The sequence below is a fragment of the Periophthalmus magnuspinnatus genome, chromosome 4, assembly GCF_009829125.3.
Source record: "Periophthalmus magnuspinnatus isolate fPerMag1 chromosome 4, fPerMag1.2.pri, whole genome shotgun sequence".
Lineage (NCBI taxonomy): Eukaryota > Metazoa > Chordata > Actinopteri > Gobiiformes > Gobiidae > Periophthalmus > Periophthalmus magnuspinnatus.
Genome location: NC_047129.1, coordinates 20,717,602 through 20,735,546, shown reverse-complemented (window position 1 = coordinate 20,735,546; position 17,945 = coordinate 20,717,602). Strand labels below are relative to the sequence as shown.

General features: G+C 42.6%; 2 protein-coding genes across 2 annotated transcripts; both read right to left on the bottom strand.

The window, feature by feature from the left end:
* Window positions 1-879: 879 nt before the first annotated feature.
* On the bottom strand, window positions 880-4,632 carry LOC117370177 (cornifelin homolog A-like). The gene is made up of 4 exons (XM_033965561.2): window positions 4,472-4,632; window positions 3,735-3,811; window positions 2,207-2,394; window positions 880-1,245 (listed from the first exon to the last, which is right to left on the bottom strand). Exons 2-4 carry the CDS (start codon window positions 3,796-3,798, stop codon window positions 1,123-1,125), a joined length of 375 nt encoding a protein of 124 aa, XP_033821452.1. The 5' UTR covers window positions 3,799-3,811; window positions 4,472-4,632; the 3' UTR covers window positions 880-1,122.
* Window positions 4,633-5,241: 609 nt separating this feature from the next.
* On the bottom strand, window positions 5,242-17,945 carry ttc22 (tetratricopeptide repeat domain 22). Its single transcript, XM_033965138.2, has 8 exons — window positions 17,629-17,945; window positions 15,656-15,956; window positions 15,279-15,334; window positions 15,095-15,210; window positions 11,886-12,004; window positions 9,512-9,673; window positions 8,589-8,741; window positions 5,242-6,587 (listed from the first exon to the last, which is right to left on the bottom strand). Exons 1-8 carry the CDS (start codon window positions 17,889-17,891, stop codon window positions 6,039-6,041), a joined length of 1,719 nt encoding a protein of 572 aa, XP_033821029.1. The 5' UTR covers window positions 17,892-17,945; the 3' UTR covers window positions 5,242-6,038.

The window sequence follows — 17,945 nt, the reverse complement described above, 5'->3', positions numbered from 1 at the left end:
TTGGTGAATAAGAGTAAAGCATTTTATTTATATCTTTGTAATTCCTCAGTCGTCCAGGTCCGATCCATAGCAAAAGATGAGGTTTAAATCTGTCAACTGGACAAATCATTGTAGGAGTCTTGACTCGTCTTCAGTCCTACAACGATTTGTCCAGTTGACAGATTTAAACTTCATCTTTTGCCATTTTATTTATAATGAGATTTACAATTGAAACAAACATTATAAAAAGACCATAGAACATCATAGGACAAGGACTGTAGTCTGCCTGACTGGAGGATTTTAAATTTCTAAATTCAATTAAAAACTGTCAAGCTATTTATGTTGTGTTGTCGCCCTCTGCTGGTCTTTAGAGGAAAGCTAGGTCCTCACTCCCTAAACTCCAGCACCTGCAGCCAAACATGACTCAGTGTTAGTGCAGCCTCTGAAGCTCATGGAGGTGGTTCTGAACACAACTCACAGCTCCTTCACTGTAGGGGGCGCTCTGTGATACACACAGTTCCTTCACTTATTCTGAAAACTCAGGTTCTCCAGGCCGTCTCATCCCCAGAGCAGCTCCAGACTAATGCGCTGAAGAACATGGTGACACAGAACCAAGAAAACATTTGCAGTGTTTTTAAAATGGACCAAATGGAAATTGAAGAGAGAAGATAGAAACCTGCTCATCAAGATTTTGTATTTTTCCAACACCTGGAATCTCAATGAAAGAGAAGGAGCCACAAGGGACCTGATTCACAGGGGACCAGAGGCACATGGGACCTGATTCACAGGGGACCAGAGGCACATGGGACCTGATTCACAGGGGACCAGAGGCACATGGGACCTGATTCACAGGGGACCAGAGGCACACGATTATCACAAAGTAAAGTTGGACAATAGAACAGGGTTCATGAAGTTTTATCTTCTTTATGTGATTCCATAGGATTAATCTCTCAAAAAGTTTAACAGAAGAAAACAATTGATATGAAGTACATTTTACATATACAGAAATATGACTTCATACATTCTAATACAATGCGTTTTTATCCATTATGTTTGGACATTCTAGTCATTGTCTGCAGCTCAGTAACACAATAGTAACAGCATCTAGCCCTGTCCACTTTGGCAGAAACACTGGGCATCTACTTAGGGCTGCATGTTGACCACGTTGTTGTGATGTTTCTTGCGGTATTTGAGCTCCCGGTGCATCTGGCAGTATGAACACCACTCGCAGAAGCAAGACGTGCAGATGTCTTTGCACAGACTCCCCTGCAACAAACAAACGATGAGTGTGTGTTCAGTGTGTGTAGAGTGTGTCTAGAGTGCATTCAGTGTGAGTTCAGTGTGTGCGGCGTGTCTTCAGTGTGTGTAGAGTGTGTTCAGTATTAGTTCAGTGTGTGTTCAGTATGTTCCATGTGCGTTCAGTGTGTGTAGAGTGTGTTTAGTATGCGGAGAGTGTGTTCATTGTGTGTTCATTGTGTGTAGAGTGTGTTCAGTGTAAAGAGTGTGTTCATTGTGTGTCATGTGTGTTCAGTGTGTTCAGTGTGTGTGCAGCGTGTTCCGTGTGTATTCAGTGTTTGTAGAGTCAGTTCTGTGTGTATAGAATGTGCTTAGTTTGTGTAGAATGTGTTTAGTGTGTGTTCAGTGTTTGTAGAGTGTGTTCAATATGTGTTCAGTGTGTGTGAGGATTTAAACGAGGCCTGTGTGGTCACTGCTGCCTCTGAAGCTCGTCCTCATGGACACAAGACACATTTTTCTTGTTGTCTCAGAGCTGCTGAAAAGGCTGAGCATTTATTTTTAACACCTTCAGAATTCGAACAAAACAAAAACAACAAAAATACAATCAATTCAGTTGTTTCTATTGAACAAAATTCAGCTAAAATCTTTATTACAATCATCACACAGATCTCAAAATCTACATAAAATACTTTTTACTGTTTAAGTACATTTTTAAACAGGTATTTTAATACTTTTATATTTTTTCATTTGATACTTCATGTGAGTATTTTTTTTCCCTGGCATCTGTACTTTTACTTAAGTAACAAAATTGAATACTTCTTCCATCACAGTGTATATAAATCATGTGTATAAAGCATGTGTGTAAAATGTGTATAAACTGTGTATAAAGCGTGTGTATAAAATGTGTATAAACTGTGCATATAAACCGTGTGTATAGTGTGTATATAAACTGTGTTTATAGCGTGTGTATAAACTACATGTGTCCTTGTACCTTGATGCCGTATCTGTGGCGGACGGCGACCCTGAGGGCCAGAGCGGCGGGAGGCACACACAGGGGGAGCCCGCACGAGGCAGTGATGGCAGGACTGAATATGTCACACAGAGGAAGGCAGCGATTCTCTCCAAAGCTCCCGGCCACAGAGCACGCCATGCACGGACAGCACCAGAAACCATAGCAACCTGACACAAGGCTTAGAATCAGTAAAGATCATGACGAAACATCACAACATTTTGAGGACTGTCAGTTTAACCTGAGCCGCACAGGGGTCAGAATCCTGTGGAATCTAATTGCATGAAACAAAAACTCACACAAAGGCCCAGCTCAACTCTGTCAGTGTTAATTAAACAAAAGAGACTTTTCCACAATCACTTCAGTAACTGGTGTAATTATTCAACTATAGACACGATCAGCTGAAATGACTTTTACACGTAAAGTCCCTGTCATGATCCCAGTCTGTCCTGCTCTTTTTGCACTATTTTCCCCCCTCCCTTCTGTATCTGAGCCTGGAGCTGGGCTCCTCCCATGCACACCTGCACCTGATCTACAATCAGCTGCCCCTGGGGAGGATAAAGGGAGCCAGGACCTGACACTCAGCGCCAGATCGTCCGCGTATCCCTTGTGGTACAACTCAGCTTGGCTCAGATCTTGGTTTTGCTCTTGTGACTTTTTCTAAATGGGATATTTTGTTCCTCGCCAGATCCCACTCTCTGGACCTGCTCAGCTCCTCTGTCTTCGGCCCTGCTCTTCACTACTGGTACTGTTCACGTTGTCTCAGACTCTGCTGCTCAAGGTCTATCCCTGGACCACAGCAAACACCCCCTCTCAGCCCACTCAATCTACCTTCATTTGCACTTTGAAATTTGTAAATAAACATTGTTAAACTTTTTCCCCGAGTTCTGTCTCTTTGATCTCCCCTGTCACTTGTTACGACAGTCCCAAACTAATGATTATACTTAGCATTTGTGTCTTGAGTTTCTGTCATGGGTGCACTTGTGGCTCCAATTCACTTTCTATGTAAAAATGTGTCCCCTCTCTCTGTAACTGTTGCTCTCAGACTCGTCATTTTGGTCTTAAAATGTTCATATTGACCCGCTCTACATGATCCTGGGGTTTTTATTTCACTATTGTGTCTGTAAATCAAGATATGAACATTAATAACAAACAAATCAGGTGCCTTCTTTTCCCGAGCGTTGCCAAGTGCCTGCCCCCTGCCAAACCAGCGGTGCAGGTAGGAAGGGGCGTTACCTTCAACAGCATCGTTTCAGATTGGCTCTTTGGTTGCTATGATACTCATGAACTCTCCTCCACACTGGCCCCTATAACTGCTCTAGCCTCGATGAGCTTCATTTGGAGCTGTGGGTGACGTCACACTCACTCAGTCACTTCTTTACACAGTCTGTGGTTACTGTATTTTTATGGATTTCAAAAACGTAGTAAAACAAGTTCTGCCCTCCCTCTGAAACAACAACATGATCACACCTGTGACCCATGTGACCTATGTGTCAGGTGAGTGTCTTACAGGAGCTCATGTTGTCGCAGCAGCTGTAGAGGCCACTGTTCCAGTTGGTCAGCTGTTGAGCCATTGTTGAAGATTAGCTGTAATAACAAAGAAAAACAAAAAAATATATAATAACAATAATAATAACAACAACATTTATTTATGTATTCATTTTAATGGCAAAAACCTAATACAAGTTCTCCTTAGACTGACAGGCTTCATGACGCTGCAGCAGGTGTAGCACATGCTCCTTTTGCACCACACCCTTCAATGAGACTGAGCTGCATCATTATAACATATAAACACGTTTATTTTATTGATCCAAACCAAATGTGAAAACATCTAGTAATTTTTTACTATTATATCTGTATTATCTGTCGATGGATTGATATTTCAGTAATGACATAAAAGTACAAGAGGATATTTTTTGAGCCTCATCTGGTTTGGGATTCGCTCCTAGCTGAATCTAAAACTCAGCCTGACGTGTGAATGCTTTTATTATTATTTTTGCCTTTATGCTAATTTTCACTTTAAAATCAAGGACATGTCTCTTTATTTTTAAATCAAGGACATGTCTCTTTATTTTTAAACCAAGGACATGTCTCTTTTTAAAGTGTCCTGTTTGGACTGAATTCCTTTGGCAGCCTCCAAATCTTTGACTTAAACCAAAACCAAACCTAACCAAATAAACGTTCTTTACATGTTTGCATTTATATGTTTAACAGTTTGTACTAACGTTAGGCGTGTGCAGGACTTACCTGAATCCTGTCTTCACCCTGCAGATCCTCGCTGTGTTGTGACAGAGGAGTGTGTGACAGAGGAGTGTATGATGGAGGAGTGTATGATGGAGGAGTGGCACTTTGGCGTTTGGAGCATCCACCAAAACCTGCTCTGCTACTGCAGCCACCCTGGCAGTTCACACAAGGAGGGGCCCAGGCATTTCAACTACAGCCTAATGACCCCTGTGTCTGTGGAGTTTGCATGTTCTCCCTGTGTCGGTGGAGTTTGCATGTTCTCTCTGTGTCGGTGTGGAGTTTGTGTGTTCTGCCTGTGTCTGGGTGGAGTTTGCATGTTCTCAGGTTCCTGGGTCGCTCAGTGCTGCAGTGGGTCAAATCCAGAGGACAGATTGTCCTGTGGGTAAATGTGACGTCATCTTGAGGGTGATGCCACAGTGATGTAATGTCTTTCAGACCAAAGCAAAGGCGTCTCTCTAAAAAGCAGTGTTGGTCAAGCTCGTTCAGCCTGTTTCTCTGCTAAAAATGTTTGTGGAGTTTCGAGATTTCATCAAAGATCAAAGGTCATGACAAGGTTGTGCTAAAGTGCCAGGCCCAAGAGCACACTTGAAAGGTACAGGTTCATTTATCATGATCCTTTTTCCTGTCGACTTTGGACTGATTCTGGCCCGACCCCGGACAATAATGATCTGGGTTGGAAGATAAAGGATTGACCCCCTTCTCACACATCACAGATCTCACATTATGGGGGGTCTGTTATTATGACCAGAACAAAATGAAACTATGAAGAAAGTCCAAAGACAAAAACACCTTTTTATTGAGAAGTAAAAGTAATAAACTATGAAAAGGAAAGTGTGTCCTTCAGAGACACAACTTTAAAGTTTAAAGCCACAAACTTCAGACCCAATGAACAACACTCTCAGGTAAAGATGATTATTTAATTGAACATGCACACGCAAACACACACATGCACGCACACACACATATACATAGAGTAAACACAAAATCAGACAATTAGAAAACAGGCATTTTGTTTTTCAATAACAGCACTGTAACACTTGTGACAAAAACAACTTTATACAAAATGAAAAGAGAATATTTCACATTTTTCATCCAAAAACAAAATTCAAATGTCTCTACTTTATTCTGTTTAATGTGAGAGCAGCTCATGCAGAGAACAGTCAGTGGAATATGGCAACTTGAGGTAAAGCCACATGTAGAGCAGGTTAATACAAATATTTAAGACCAAAATGACGAGCCTCACAGCAGCAGTTACAGAGAGAGGGGACACAGTTTTCAGTGTAAAGTGAATTGGAGCCAGAGTCAGATTTGGAAGAGTGATCTGCAGGTTAGCTATGTCCATTTATATAAATAGTCTATAGTTGGGACATATTCCAGTCTCTGCTTTACGATTTTATCTATGAGCCCTCTATTACTCATGTCCTTCTTTAGATTTGTCAGTTTGTCCGAGGAGCATGTGCCTTTAAAATAAAAAAAAATTACTGAATGAGGCCATGACAATACTGCATCACTGGTTTTACTAAAGTTTATTGTGTTTGTTGTTATATTGTTGTTTGTTATAGATCCAGTTTTATGTCAGAGAGTATGTTCGGATCACTGGCTTTCTCTTCGGTTTCTGTTTGGGTACCACAGTCTCCAGCAGCCTCCGCACCAGCCCTAGCCTCCCCGTTTGGATCAGCGCTCGGGCCAGCTCTGCCACTTCCTCTGGGTGAGTTCGGTACAACATCTTTAACTCCACCTTCACCACGTCTTTGGGGTAGCGCTCCTCCGCCTTCTTCACCCAGGTCTCCAGCTGAGTGATGACTGAACACGGCTCTTGGTTCTGATCTTGCCCAGACTGCATGAAAAGCACCAGTAGTGCCTGTAGGAGGCAGTGTAGAGCAGTGGTGTCCAAACTGCCCAGGCGTTCTAGTTCTAACGCACATTTGAAACAGTCCACAGCGTTCTGTTCCTCGCCCTTCAGAAGCAGACAGCGCCCCCTGAGGATGTGCAGGTCTGGCAGAGCGTCTGCGTGTTTGAATTGTAAGGCTTGGGACAGACTGACCAGGGCATTGTTCACAGCGGCTTCATCAACCAGCAGACTCTCTTGTAGAGCGTCCACTCCCATGTAGTAATACACCTACAGGACCAATGGTTATAGAATATATTTAAAACAACACCATGTAACTTGGCACATCATCTGCATGACTCCATGGAAACAGACAGTTAAAACCATACTTTGGAACTTTGTCCATAGAGATAAATACGTTTTACAGTGCATCCGGAAAGTATTCACAGCGCTTCATTTTTTCCACATTTTGTCATGTTACAGCCTCATTCCAAATTGTATTAAATTCATCTCTTACCTCAAAATTCTACACACAATACCCCATTATGACAATGTGGAAAAAGTTTGTTTTTTTTGACATTTTTTGAATTTATTACAAATAGAAAACTAAGAAATCATATTTACATAAATATTCACAGCCTTTGCCATGAAGCTCAAAATTGAGCTCCGGTGCATCCTTTTTCCACTGATCATCCTCGAGCTGTTTCTACAGCTTAATTGGAGTCCACCTGCGGTAAATTCAGCTCATTGGACATGATTTGGAAAGGCACACACCTGTCTATATAAGGTCCTGCAGTTGACCATGCATGTCAGAGCACAAACACCAAGCATGAGGTCAAAGGAATTGCCTATAGACCTGTGAGACAGGATTGTCTTGAGGCACAAATCTGGGGAAGGATACAGAAAAATTTCTGCTGCTTTGAAGGTCCCAATGAGCACAGTGGCCTCCATTATTCGTAAATGGATGACGATTGGAACCACCAGGACTCTTTCTAGAGCTGGCCGGCCATCTAAACTGAGCAATTGGGGGAGAAGGGCCTTAGTCAGGGAGGTGACCAAGGACCCGATGGTCACTCTGTCAGAGCTCCAGCGTTCCTCTGTGGAGAGAGGAGAGCCTTCCAGAAGGACAACCATCTCTGCAACAATCCACCAATCAGACCTGTATGGTAGGGTGGCCAGATGAAAGCCACTCCTTAGTAAAAGGAACATGGCAGCCCGCTTGGGATTTGCCAAAAGGCACCTGAATGACTCTCAGACCATGAGAAACAAAATTCTCTGGTCTGATGAGACAAAGATTGAACTCTTCAGTGTGAATGCGTCATGTTTGGAGGAAACCAGGCACTCATCACCAGACCAATACCATCCCTACAGTGAAACATGGTGGTGGTGGCAGCATCATGCTATGGGCATGTTTTTCAGCAGCAGGAACTGGCAGACTAGTCAGGATAGAAGGAAAAATGAACGCAGCAATATACAGAGATATCCTGGATGAAAACCTGCTCCAGAGCGCTCTTGACCTCAGACTGGGGCAAAGGTTCATTTTTCAGCCAAGATCTCAAAGGATTGGCTTCAGAACCACCCTGTGAATGTCCTGGAGTGGCCCAGCCAGAGTCCAGACTGGAATCCGATTGAACATCTCTGCAGAGACCTGAAAATGGCTGTGCACAGACGTCTCCCATCCAACCTGATGGAGCTTGAGAATTACTGCAAAGAAGAATGGGCAAAACTGCCTAAAGATAGGTGTGCTAAGATTGTGGCATCATATTCAAAAGGTCTTGAGGCTGTAATTGCTGCCAAAGGTGGATCAACAAAGTATTAAGCAAAGGCTGTGAATACTTATGTAAATGTGATTTCTTAGTTTTCTATTTTTAATAAATTCAAAAAATGTCAAAAAAAACTTTTTCCACATTGTCATAATGGGGTATTGTGTGTAGAATTTTGAGGTAAGTGATGAATTTAATACAATTTGGAATGAGGCTGTAACATGACGAAATGTGGGAAAAATGAAGCGCTGTGAATACTTTCCAGATGCACTGTATCTCATATGAATAAGACTATAGCCATCAAAAGACCAAGCAGGAGGAGGTCCTGCTCCAGGTCAAACGAGTCAAGTTTGTGGAGATGCAAGCCTGGTCAGAGTAAGTGTTTTTACATTTTTTTCAGTACAATTGACTTTTATGGCTAAAAAGTTACACGGTGGGGGTTTAAATGTGCAGAATAAGAATAGGTTTATGTTAGAAATAAAAACTGAATGGAGTGATTTGTGTGTTCCCAGGTGTGGTCTGGTGTTACCTGTGCCATCTCCAGGTGTGTCCGCAGACAGGGCCGCACACTCAGGACTTTGTCCAGGTCTTTACGAGCTGCGGTCAGGTTCTGTCTGTCTGGGAGTCCTCCTTCAGCGCTCTTGGCTTTGTCCAAGTCTCTCACATACTGGACCACATTCATCTAACAGTAAAACAGGGGAGCACAGAGGAGAGTAGAATTAAATACAAATAAAATATGGGGACTTCAGATGTGCTGAGCACATAGTGTCTACACTCCCAGCAGCACCATCACATACTGTCTACAGTGTAGACAGTGTAGTCTACCTGTGTAGACTCTATACCAGGGGTGTCCAAACTTTTCTCATTAAGGGCCACATATAAAAACACATACAAAGCTGGGGGGCATAGACTGGTCACCAATACAGTGAATACTTCAAATCTGTGTTATTATTACAAGTTAGACTGAACCACTAGACCTTTATTCATACTTTCATCCCCAATGGGACACAGTACATATCAAAAATATTCAAAAATGTACAGTAAAAAGGGCTGTTCAAGGTAATATGGGCCAATTCACCTGGAAGCTTGAGGGCCAAGAAAAATTGGTCTGAGGGCCGCATTGGGCCCCGGGCCACAGTTTGGGCATGCCTCCTCTACACCATCACATAGTGTCTGTCAAAGCTGCACTTTAAATGTGTATTTCCCAGTTTTATCCAGTATAACCCTGATATTTTTGTTTAAACCGATCACCACATCAGCCCTCCCTGTAAACAGCTCCCTCTGGGTGTCTCTGTGTGTGCTAGCAGTGCGTTGTGCTAGCAGTGCATGTCTCTGTGTGCTAGCGGTGTGTGTCTCTGTGTATGCTAGCAGTGCATGTTGCTGTGTATGCTAGTAGTGTGTGTCTCTGTGTGTGCCAGTAGTGTGTGTCTCTGTGTGTTAGGTATGGCATACCTTGGCACGAGTACAGTAGGCCTGCCAGTTGAGCTCTGGGTCGGGCAGCACGTTCAGAGCCATGTTGCAGATCCCTGTGGCCATCTCGTGTTTGCCCAGACGGAAGACGACTTTGGCCAATATGTTCAAGATGGAGGCATCGTCACTGGCCAGGTTTATAGCCTGTTCACAGTCACATGCATGCACGCACACCCACACCCCCACACACATTGTTTTAGATTTTTTTAATTTTATTTATAAAAATTAAATACATTTAAATAAAATTAAATTTTAGTGAAATTAGTAGTCTAACCCTGTCAGATACACTTTAACTGCTTTGGGTTTACAGAGATGAAGCATGAACTCGCACTCCCTTTAAAAACGTGGGCCGTGTCTCAATTCGCCAAATGCACCTTTTGAAGGGTCAATTCGAAGTACTCTTCACAGTGTAGTTTGAAGGTTCCGGAAGACAATCTGCCCTCCTCAGTGTAGCCGCCATCTTGCTGAAGTGGGACAGGCCCACACCACGGACTGCACTTCCACCGCTGTCTTTGAACGTACGATACGTACATTACGTACGTTATTTTTAATTATTTATTATTTAATAGAAGAAAAGTCAAGATGTCGTCATTGCAGCCGTTTCTTTCTGATTAGATTGAATATCAATAGGCAAATGGAAGTTTCAAGGTGATTTTTTTCTCAATTGTAGCTACTTCATAACTTTAACAAAATATACCTTGTAAAAATGTAGTAACAGAGACAGAGGTAACAATATAATTTTTACATTCATAGTCTATAAACCAGAGAACACTGATTAGTTGTACATAAAGTGGGATATTGCAGTTTAACGATTCGGTTTTTTGGCCAGTGGCTACACCACTTTAATAACAGTAGAGGGTGCTGTTTCCCTTCTGTGCCGTGCCAGTTCTTTTCATGTTATTATTGTAAGGTATTTTCTAGCAGTGCAGCGCTACATCAAACTAGTATCTTGATTTACTAACACGAAGGCACGTAAATGACACGTGCCCACGAGGGGCGCAGACGTATGGAATGTATCGGAACTCATGAAGATTTTGTCCTTTCCTGAGAGTCCGTTGCTTCATTGTTCACATTACCTGTGTGGATCATTAAACTCTTCTGACTTTATGTTTCAGTCTCTTGGTCTTTGACGCTTACAATAGAAACGAACATTCTTACATTATTCTTATTGCAGTAATAATTTCTAATGATAATAATGTCTTCTTATTGTCTAGCAATAACTGCACGTTCCTTTATTCCATGTAACTCAACTCCTTTTAATCATCAAACACACGGCCTGTACTTATCTTTATTCAGATTTAACAGTTTCATGTCGCACTGTTGTAGATGAGGTAAACCAGTACGAACATTTGAATGTGTATTGCGCAGTGGACTCCATTTTCTTCTCTTTTTTGCATAGTTGTGGTGCATGATGGGATATAGCAGTGCGTGAAGTGTGCATGGATGCACGCTTCGGTTACGTCCGATCTCCATGGAAACGGTGAAAAGGGCAGGGCAGGTTTGTCGGGCGCATTCAGTAGGGTGCGTTGAAATGGGAAGGCCCTTGTCGCGCCGGAAATGACGTAACTGCCCTTCGACGCACACTTCCAATGGTGATTCTAAGGCCAGTTTGGTGAATTGGGACATGGCCATAGACTCATAGATACTGCAGCCCTATACTCCACCCAGAGCCCAGAGGGCAGAGGTCAGCTGACCAGCTCCTCCTGCTGAGCCCAAATCCAGGCTCAAGACCAGAGGTGACAGGGATTTTTCTGTGGCAGCGGCCAGACTATGGAACAGCGCCCTCTGCCTCTCATTCTCTCAGTCTTTAACACAGTTTAAGACTAGACTGAAAACCCACCTTTTCTCTCTTGTATTTAACACTAGACCCACCTCTTCTCCCTGGCATTTAACACCACACATATACAGACATATGTGTAGTGTTTATATATATATATATATATATACACACACACTCACACACAGATATACAGGTGTTAAATTGTTCTTTTTCTCTGTACTGTGTTCTCTGTATATTTATCTTGTATTGACTTTTATGGCTCTTTGGTTCAGCTGAAGCTGTTTTAGCTGTAGAAATACACTTGACTTGAATTGGTCGTGACAGGTCCTGGTCTAACAAGTTTTTCCTGGAGCCAAGACAATCGACCTGTTCATGTTTACAGCATGAGGAGGATTCAGGGTCAGTTGTTCATTTAACCCTGTGATTGATCCAAGCACTTTGTTTATTCTGTCATAACAAATGTGGAGGCAAATCCAGATTACCATGGTAATATCGCCTTAAACCACTACACCAGTGATTCCAAATTGTTTTTGTCTTGAGCGCCCCGTAGCCTCACATTTGGGTAGTTTTACTGACCGTGGCGTAGCAGCTCAGAGGGTCAGTGGCCGAGTATCCACAGTCGTGCACAGACATGGGGATGGTCACAAATTCATCCTTCCTCTCCAACATGATGCCAACGTGGCACCAGGCGACAGCTGAGGACAAAGCAGAGAAGAGGCAAGGCAAGTTTATTTGTATAACGCAATTTGTATGCAAAGTAATTCAAAGTGCTTTACAGAATAAGAAGGACATTAAAATCACCCCAATCAAAACATAAATAATTACAAATAATCATCATAAAATTTACATTAAAACAGAAGAGTGCAGAATAAAAACCTTTCAGTCATATGCACAGCTAAACAGAACTGTTTTGAGCCTGGATTTAAACATCATCAGAGTAGAGGCCTGTCTCACATCTTCAGGAAGACTGTTCCAGGTTTTAGCTGCATAAAACTGAAACGCTGATTCTCCATGTTTAGTCCTGACTCTGGGCACCAGCAGGAGGCCGGTCCCTGAAGTCCTCAAAGTGTGAGATGGTTCATATGGCACTAACATGTCAGAGACGTTCTTTGGGGGTCCATGGAGAGATTTGTTCACAAACAGAGCTGCTTTAAAGTCTATTCTTTGAGCTGCAGGAGCCAGTGCAGAGACCTGAGCACAGGACTTATGTGCTCGTACTTCCTGATTCTAGTCAGGACCTTAGCAGCAGTGTTCTGGATGTACTGCAGCTGTTTTAACGCTCATTTGGAGAGGCCCATGAGCAGGCCGTTACAGTAGTCTAACCTACTGGAGACAAATGCATGGATAGGTTTCTCCAGGTCTGGTTTTGACAATATACCTTTAATTTTTGCAATGTTTTTTAGATGGTAAAAAGCTGCATATGTTATTGATTTGATCTGAGTCCATTATTACTCCTAGATTTCTAGCCTGATTTGAAGGTTTTAGAGAGAGAGAGACTGGAGGTGACAGCTAACACTTTCTCTATGTTTCTGTGGGCCAAAGATGATGACTTCAGTTTAATCTGAGTTTAGTTGAAGAAAGTTGCTTTGCATCCACACACTGATCTGTTGGATGAAGTGGCAGAGAGAATCCACTGGTCCATATTCACCTGCTGCCAGTGAGACATAGACCTGAGTGTTATCTGCATAGTTGTGGTAGGACACATTATTGCTGCGTATTAACTTGTCTAACGGCAGCATATAAGAGATTGAACAACAGTCCCAGGATTGACCCCTGGGGTACCCCACTGGTCAGGGACATTTTATCTGAGACACATTTTCCAATTTCAACACAGTACTCCCTGTTTTCTAGATAGGACTTGAACCAGTTTAGTGCAGTACCAGAGATGCCCACCCAGTCCCCTAGTCTCTGTAAGAGGATCCGATGATCCACAGTGTCAAAGGCAGCACTCAGAACTAACAGGATCACTGAGACTCTGCCTGCATCAGTGTTCAGGCGGATGTGATTTGTCACCTTGATAAGAGCAGTCTCAGTGCTGTGGTGGGATCTAAAACCTGACTGGAATCGTGGAATTGATGGCATTTTTAATGCCCCGAACCTTGTCATTAAAGAATACTGCAAACTCATTGCACTTAGATGTGGAAATTAGTTCTAACGGCAGCGGAGCTGGGGGTTTGTTAATCTGTTTACTGTTGCAAACAGAACACGAGAGTTGTTACTGCAACTTGCAATAATGTCAGAAAAATACCTCTCCCTTGTTCTACATAAACTGTAGTTGCATCTTTTCTCAGTAAATCTCATAATGAACCTGGAGCTTTGACTTGTGCCATTCCCGCTCGGCCCTCTGGCACTCCCTTTTCTGTGCCCTGACCAAGTCATCATTCCTCCATGTCGCTTTCTGCTTATTTTTAACTATTTTAACCTTCATCGGGGCAGTGGTGTCCAGAACATTCAAAACATGCGAAGTCACAGTGTTCAACAAATCATCAACAGGAGAACATGAGGCATTTTCAAAGTGTATCATTTCCATGAGCAGTGTATCTGTTTTATCATTTAAGTGTCTCCTTCAAACAACTGCAGGACCAGCCGCTGGTTTTGGGAATAACCCAGAAATGATCAGACAGAGCAACATCCACACGTTGATATTTGAAATATTTACTCCTTTTGTAATGAGCAGGTCCAGAGTGTGCCCTCTGTTGTGGGTCGGCTCACTGACATGCTGAGTCAGGTCAAAGGTTTCAAGGACAGTGCAGGGCAGACCAGGACAGAGCGGGGCAGACCAGGGCAGACCAGGGCAGACCAGGGCAGACCAGGGCAGACCAGAGCAGAGCAGGGCACAGCAGGGCAGACGAGGACAGAGCGAGGCAGATCAGGGCAGACTGGGGCAGAGCGGGGCAGACCAGGGCAGAGCAGACCGGGGCAGACCAGGGCAGACTGGAGCAGAGCGGGGCAGGCCGGGGCAGAGCAGGGCAGACCAGGGCCGACCAGGGCAGAGGGGGCACAGCGGGGCAGACCAGGGCAGACCAGGGCTGACCAGGGCAGACCAGGGCAGACCAGGGCTGACCAGGGCAGACCAGGTCAGAGCAGGACATACCAGGAGAACAGCTCGTTTAGACACAGAGTTTATCCACCTATTAGAAATGACTCAAAGTACAAATCATATCAAATCCATACTTGGCGTGTGCAGCAACAGACTTTGTTTCAAATAGAAAACATACAAAGACAGAGTTGTACTGTATAATCTGGTGTTATATATAAGGTCATAACTGCACCTGTTTTAATAGGCCGATAAGACTGGACAAAAGTGCGGACACACCCTCTCATTCACTGTTTTTTAAAATGTATTTATTTGTACAACTTTCTACATTTTATAAACAAAAGACATCAAATATATTAAGTAAGATATATGGAATTATATAGCAAAGAAAAAATGCAAAATAACAAAAAAAAAATCTTCATATTTTATAGTCAAATCCTCTGCCCTTTGTCCAAAAAAACTATTTAACTTTCTTCCTTTACTACATAATTCCATATATCTTACTTCATATATTTAATTTCTTCTGTGTGTTTATAAAATGTAGAAAGTCATTAAAATAAAGAAATAAAGAAATAAACCCTGGGTGTGTCCAAACGTTTGATTGGTGCATATAAATGTAATTATTATTTTGTCTCATTGGACTTTTGCTATAAATACAATTTTTAAATGTCATATGTAATTGTTCAGATCTTCCAAACAGTATCAGATTGACTCAAACTGATTTGTTGTCCACTACACTCTATTGTACCTTTTTGTTGAGGTCGGTCTGACTCCAGCGCCTCCTTCAGGAGCTTCAGGCCTTTGTTGTAGTGGGTCATTCTGGAGTACTCCGAGTCCACTTTGGTCTTCACGATGTCGTCCAGCCTGAGGACACAAGGACACAGATCAGGTGTGCCCAGGACAGTCCACACAGATGTGTTTATCGACTGTACCTCATGTAGATCAGAGCCATTTTGAAATACCAGGTTCTCTTCTCCTCCACTGGAAGCTACAGCAGCAGAGCACATGTGTTAGCCTACGTCTGTGTTCAAGAAAGAACATAGTAACTTCAGACTCAGACTCAGATGTAAGTAATAAAAGTTCTCTTCTGAAACCTCCAGACAGCAAATGACTAGAAACAATTAGAATATATTATAATATTTATCATGTACAATTTTGTTTTGGATTGTTAATGGCTATGGCAACAGTGCTAATTTTTCACATTATACAGAACAGAAAATTACATAAATGTGTGATTTTTTTCTCTCCAAAACGTGGCTTGTATCTGTGATTTCACTCTGATATTCCTGCATTCAGCCCCATATCTCACCAGCTGCCCCCCGTAGTCCAGTGCCCGGTTGTACAGGGTGAGAGCCGAGGTCAGTCTTTCCCTGAGCTCATCGTCATTGTCCAGCTCCACATCGTAAGGCTGGACATACGCCTGCTCTGCCAGACATCGAGCTGCCAGGAGCCTGGACTCAACTTGGGTCAGCTCTCCTCCGTCCAGCCCCATGAGAGATGACACCCTCTCCACACATTCTGCAGCCTCCAGCTCACGCCCCAGACGGTCATAAACATAGCCCAGGTTAGCCCAGGCGTTCAGGTTCCCGGGGTCCTCCTTAGTGATGCTCCTGAAACATACAGCGCCATATTTAAACTTGTTATGTGAGGATTAAATGAGGACATGGAGTCTAGAACACTCCAACTCTAACCCTAAAACAGTGCACCTCCTGCTCCTCTGTTTAATCCACTCATACCAGGGTCTCACAAACTCAAAACACTCCACTTTTAAATCTGAACCTTTTGTCTGTGGATGTTTGAGTTATTTCTGTTTTAGCTGAAGCTAGCCCCTCCTAACAGTAGTTCATTTGTTTATCCGTATTTCTACTTCAAACTAAATATTATGCAAGTGGGAGTAAAAGTATCTGAACCTGTAGGAAAATATATTATATATGTTAGAGTAAGGGAGGGTAATGACAGCAGAGCAGTACTTTACTCATTACCATAGACTGTAAATAGTCTGTCTGTGTATATACTATAGACTGTATGGAGTCTGGGTCTGTACATATATGTTCATTAATGTGCATTGTCCCTATCAAATAAATAAATAAATAAAATATACTATAGACTGTATAAAGAAGTATATGTAGAGTCTGTGGTCTCAGAATACCCATAATGCAGCTGTGTGTTTTTCTTGCATTTGTGTTGATTTACTTGCGTTACAAGTTCTGCTTTGTTTTTTTTTGTTTTATTGAAAATCTGCAGATTCAGATTTGTGACCCTGTAGGTGTGTTGTGCTGTGTGATTATACAGGAGCAGATGGATCCTGAACAACTCCCTAGAACTCACTTTGTACAGATTTTTCTAACATTATCCTTGTTCCATGTTGTTTGTTCCTTGTTCCTTCTTTGCAAGGCCGGTCCAGCCTCTGAGCAGACTAAGCAGCTGCTTAGGGCCCCAGGGCCACCAGAGGGCCCCCAGAAGCCCATACATTTTCTTTACATATAACTTTACATATTACATTATTTTCAATACAAATGTATGGGCTTCTGGGGGCTTCCCACCGGAGGAGCTGGAGGACGTGTCCGAGTTGAGGGAAGTCTGGGAGTCCCTGCTTAGACTGCTGCCCCCGCGACTCAGTCCCAGGTAAGCAGAAGAAATGCAGAAGAAATAATAATAATAATAATAATAATGATGATGATCCCAGTGAAACGTTTTTTTACCCAAACCCGTCATAAGCACGAGCTGCAGCATGAATCTGCAGTGAAGGTGCAGCTATAATGAGTCATAGGAGTTTTTTGTTCAGCCCAGTACAGTTCAGATCTTACTGTAGAACAGAAAAAGAACACAACATTCAAAGTGCCCAGGATAAACATTGACCTGCAGCGTGTGTGTGTGTTTATATATATATCAAGTATAGTTCTAACTATTATATTAATGTACAGTAATAAAAAAATATAGAAATTATGTTTGATGGGTTAAGTGAAGCAGTGGCATGAGGAAACACATATTTCATATTTAAACCTTAAAGTGATTGTATGTAACTCTGTGGAGGTGGAAACGCAGCTGGCTCCACGGAAACAGAAAGGTAAAGCCATACTTCTGAAGATTCTCCATGGAGCAGCATTTATTTATATATATATATATATACACAACAAATGGTACTGCACTTAAAAAAATGTTCTATTGGCAAATCATGTTTTAAGAAAATAAACTCACTATAATATACAAATATACCTTAAAAATACTTTTTACACCAAGCACGTAGTAACATGCTACATACTTTCACACTCCAATTCTCACCTAAAGATTTCCTCTGCGGAGTCAAGCTGGTCCAGGTGAAATGCCAGGAGCCCGAGCAGATTCCTGACAGCGTACTGTAGGAATCCCACCTCCACCTCCAGCTCCCCCTTCAGACTCTCCTGTTTCAGATATGTGTCTCTGTGTCTCAGCTTCACAGGCCCCTCCACATCACAGTTCAAATGGAGGTCCAGGTGAAAATGTCCCGGGATATAGTCCATGTCCTCCATAAGAGATTCGATTTCGTCTGAGGTGCTTGTGTCCATGGTGGCAAAGATTTGGCTTAGCGTTCATTAACAATCATGTCCGCTTCTGTGATC

Excerpts from the sequence above, each read along its gene's own strand:
- LOC117370177 (XM_033965561.2), bottom strand. The coding sequence starts at position 3,798 with ATGGCTCAACAGCTGACCAACTGGAACAGTGGCCTCTACAGCTGCTGC. Across the intron at positions 2,395-3,734 it reads CTGCGACAACATGAGCTCCT|GTTGCTATGGTTTCTGGTGC; the intron begins GTAAGACACTCA and ends GCCTTGTGTCAG. Across the intron at positions 1,246-2,206 it reads GCCACAGATACGGCATCAAG|GGGAGTCTGTGCAAAGACAT; the intron begins GTACAAGGACAC and ends TGTTTGTTGCAG.
- ttc22 (XM_033965138.2), bottom strand. The coding sequence starts at position 17,891 with ATGGACACAAGCACCTCAGACGAAATCGAATCTCTTATGGAGGACATG. Across the intron at positions 8,742-9,511 it reads CCTACTGTACTCGTGCCAAG|ATGAATGTGGTCCAGTATGT; the intron begins GTATGCCATACC and ends TTTTACTGTTAG. Across the intron at positions 6,588-8,588 it reads CACACCTGGAGATGGCACAG|GTGTATTACTACATGGGAGT; the intron begins GTAACACCAGAC and ends TTGGTCCTGTAG.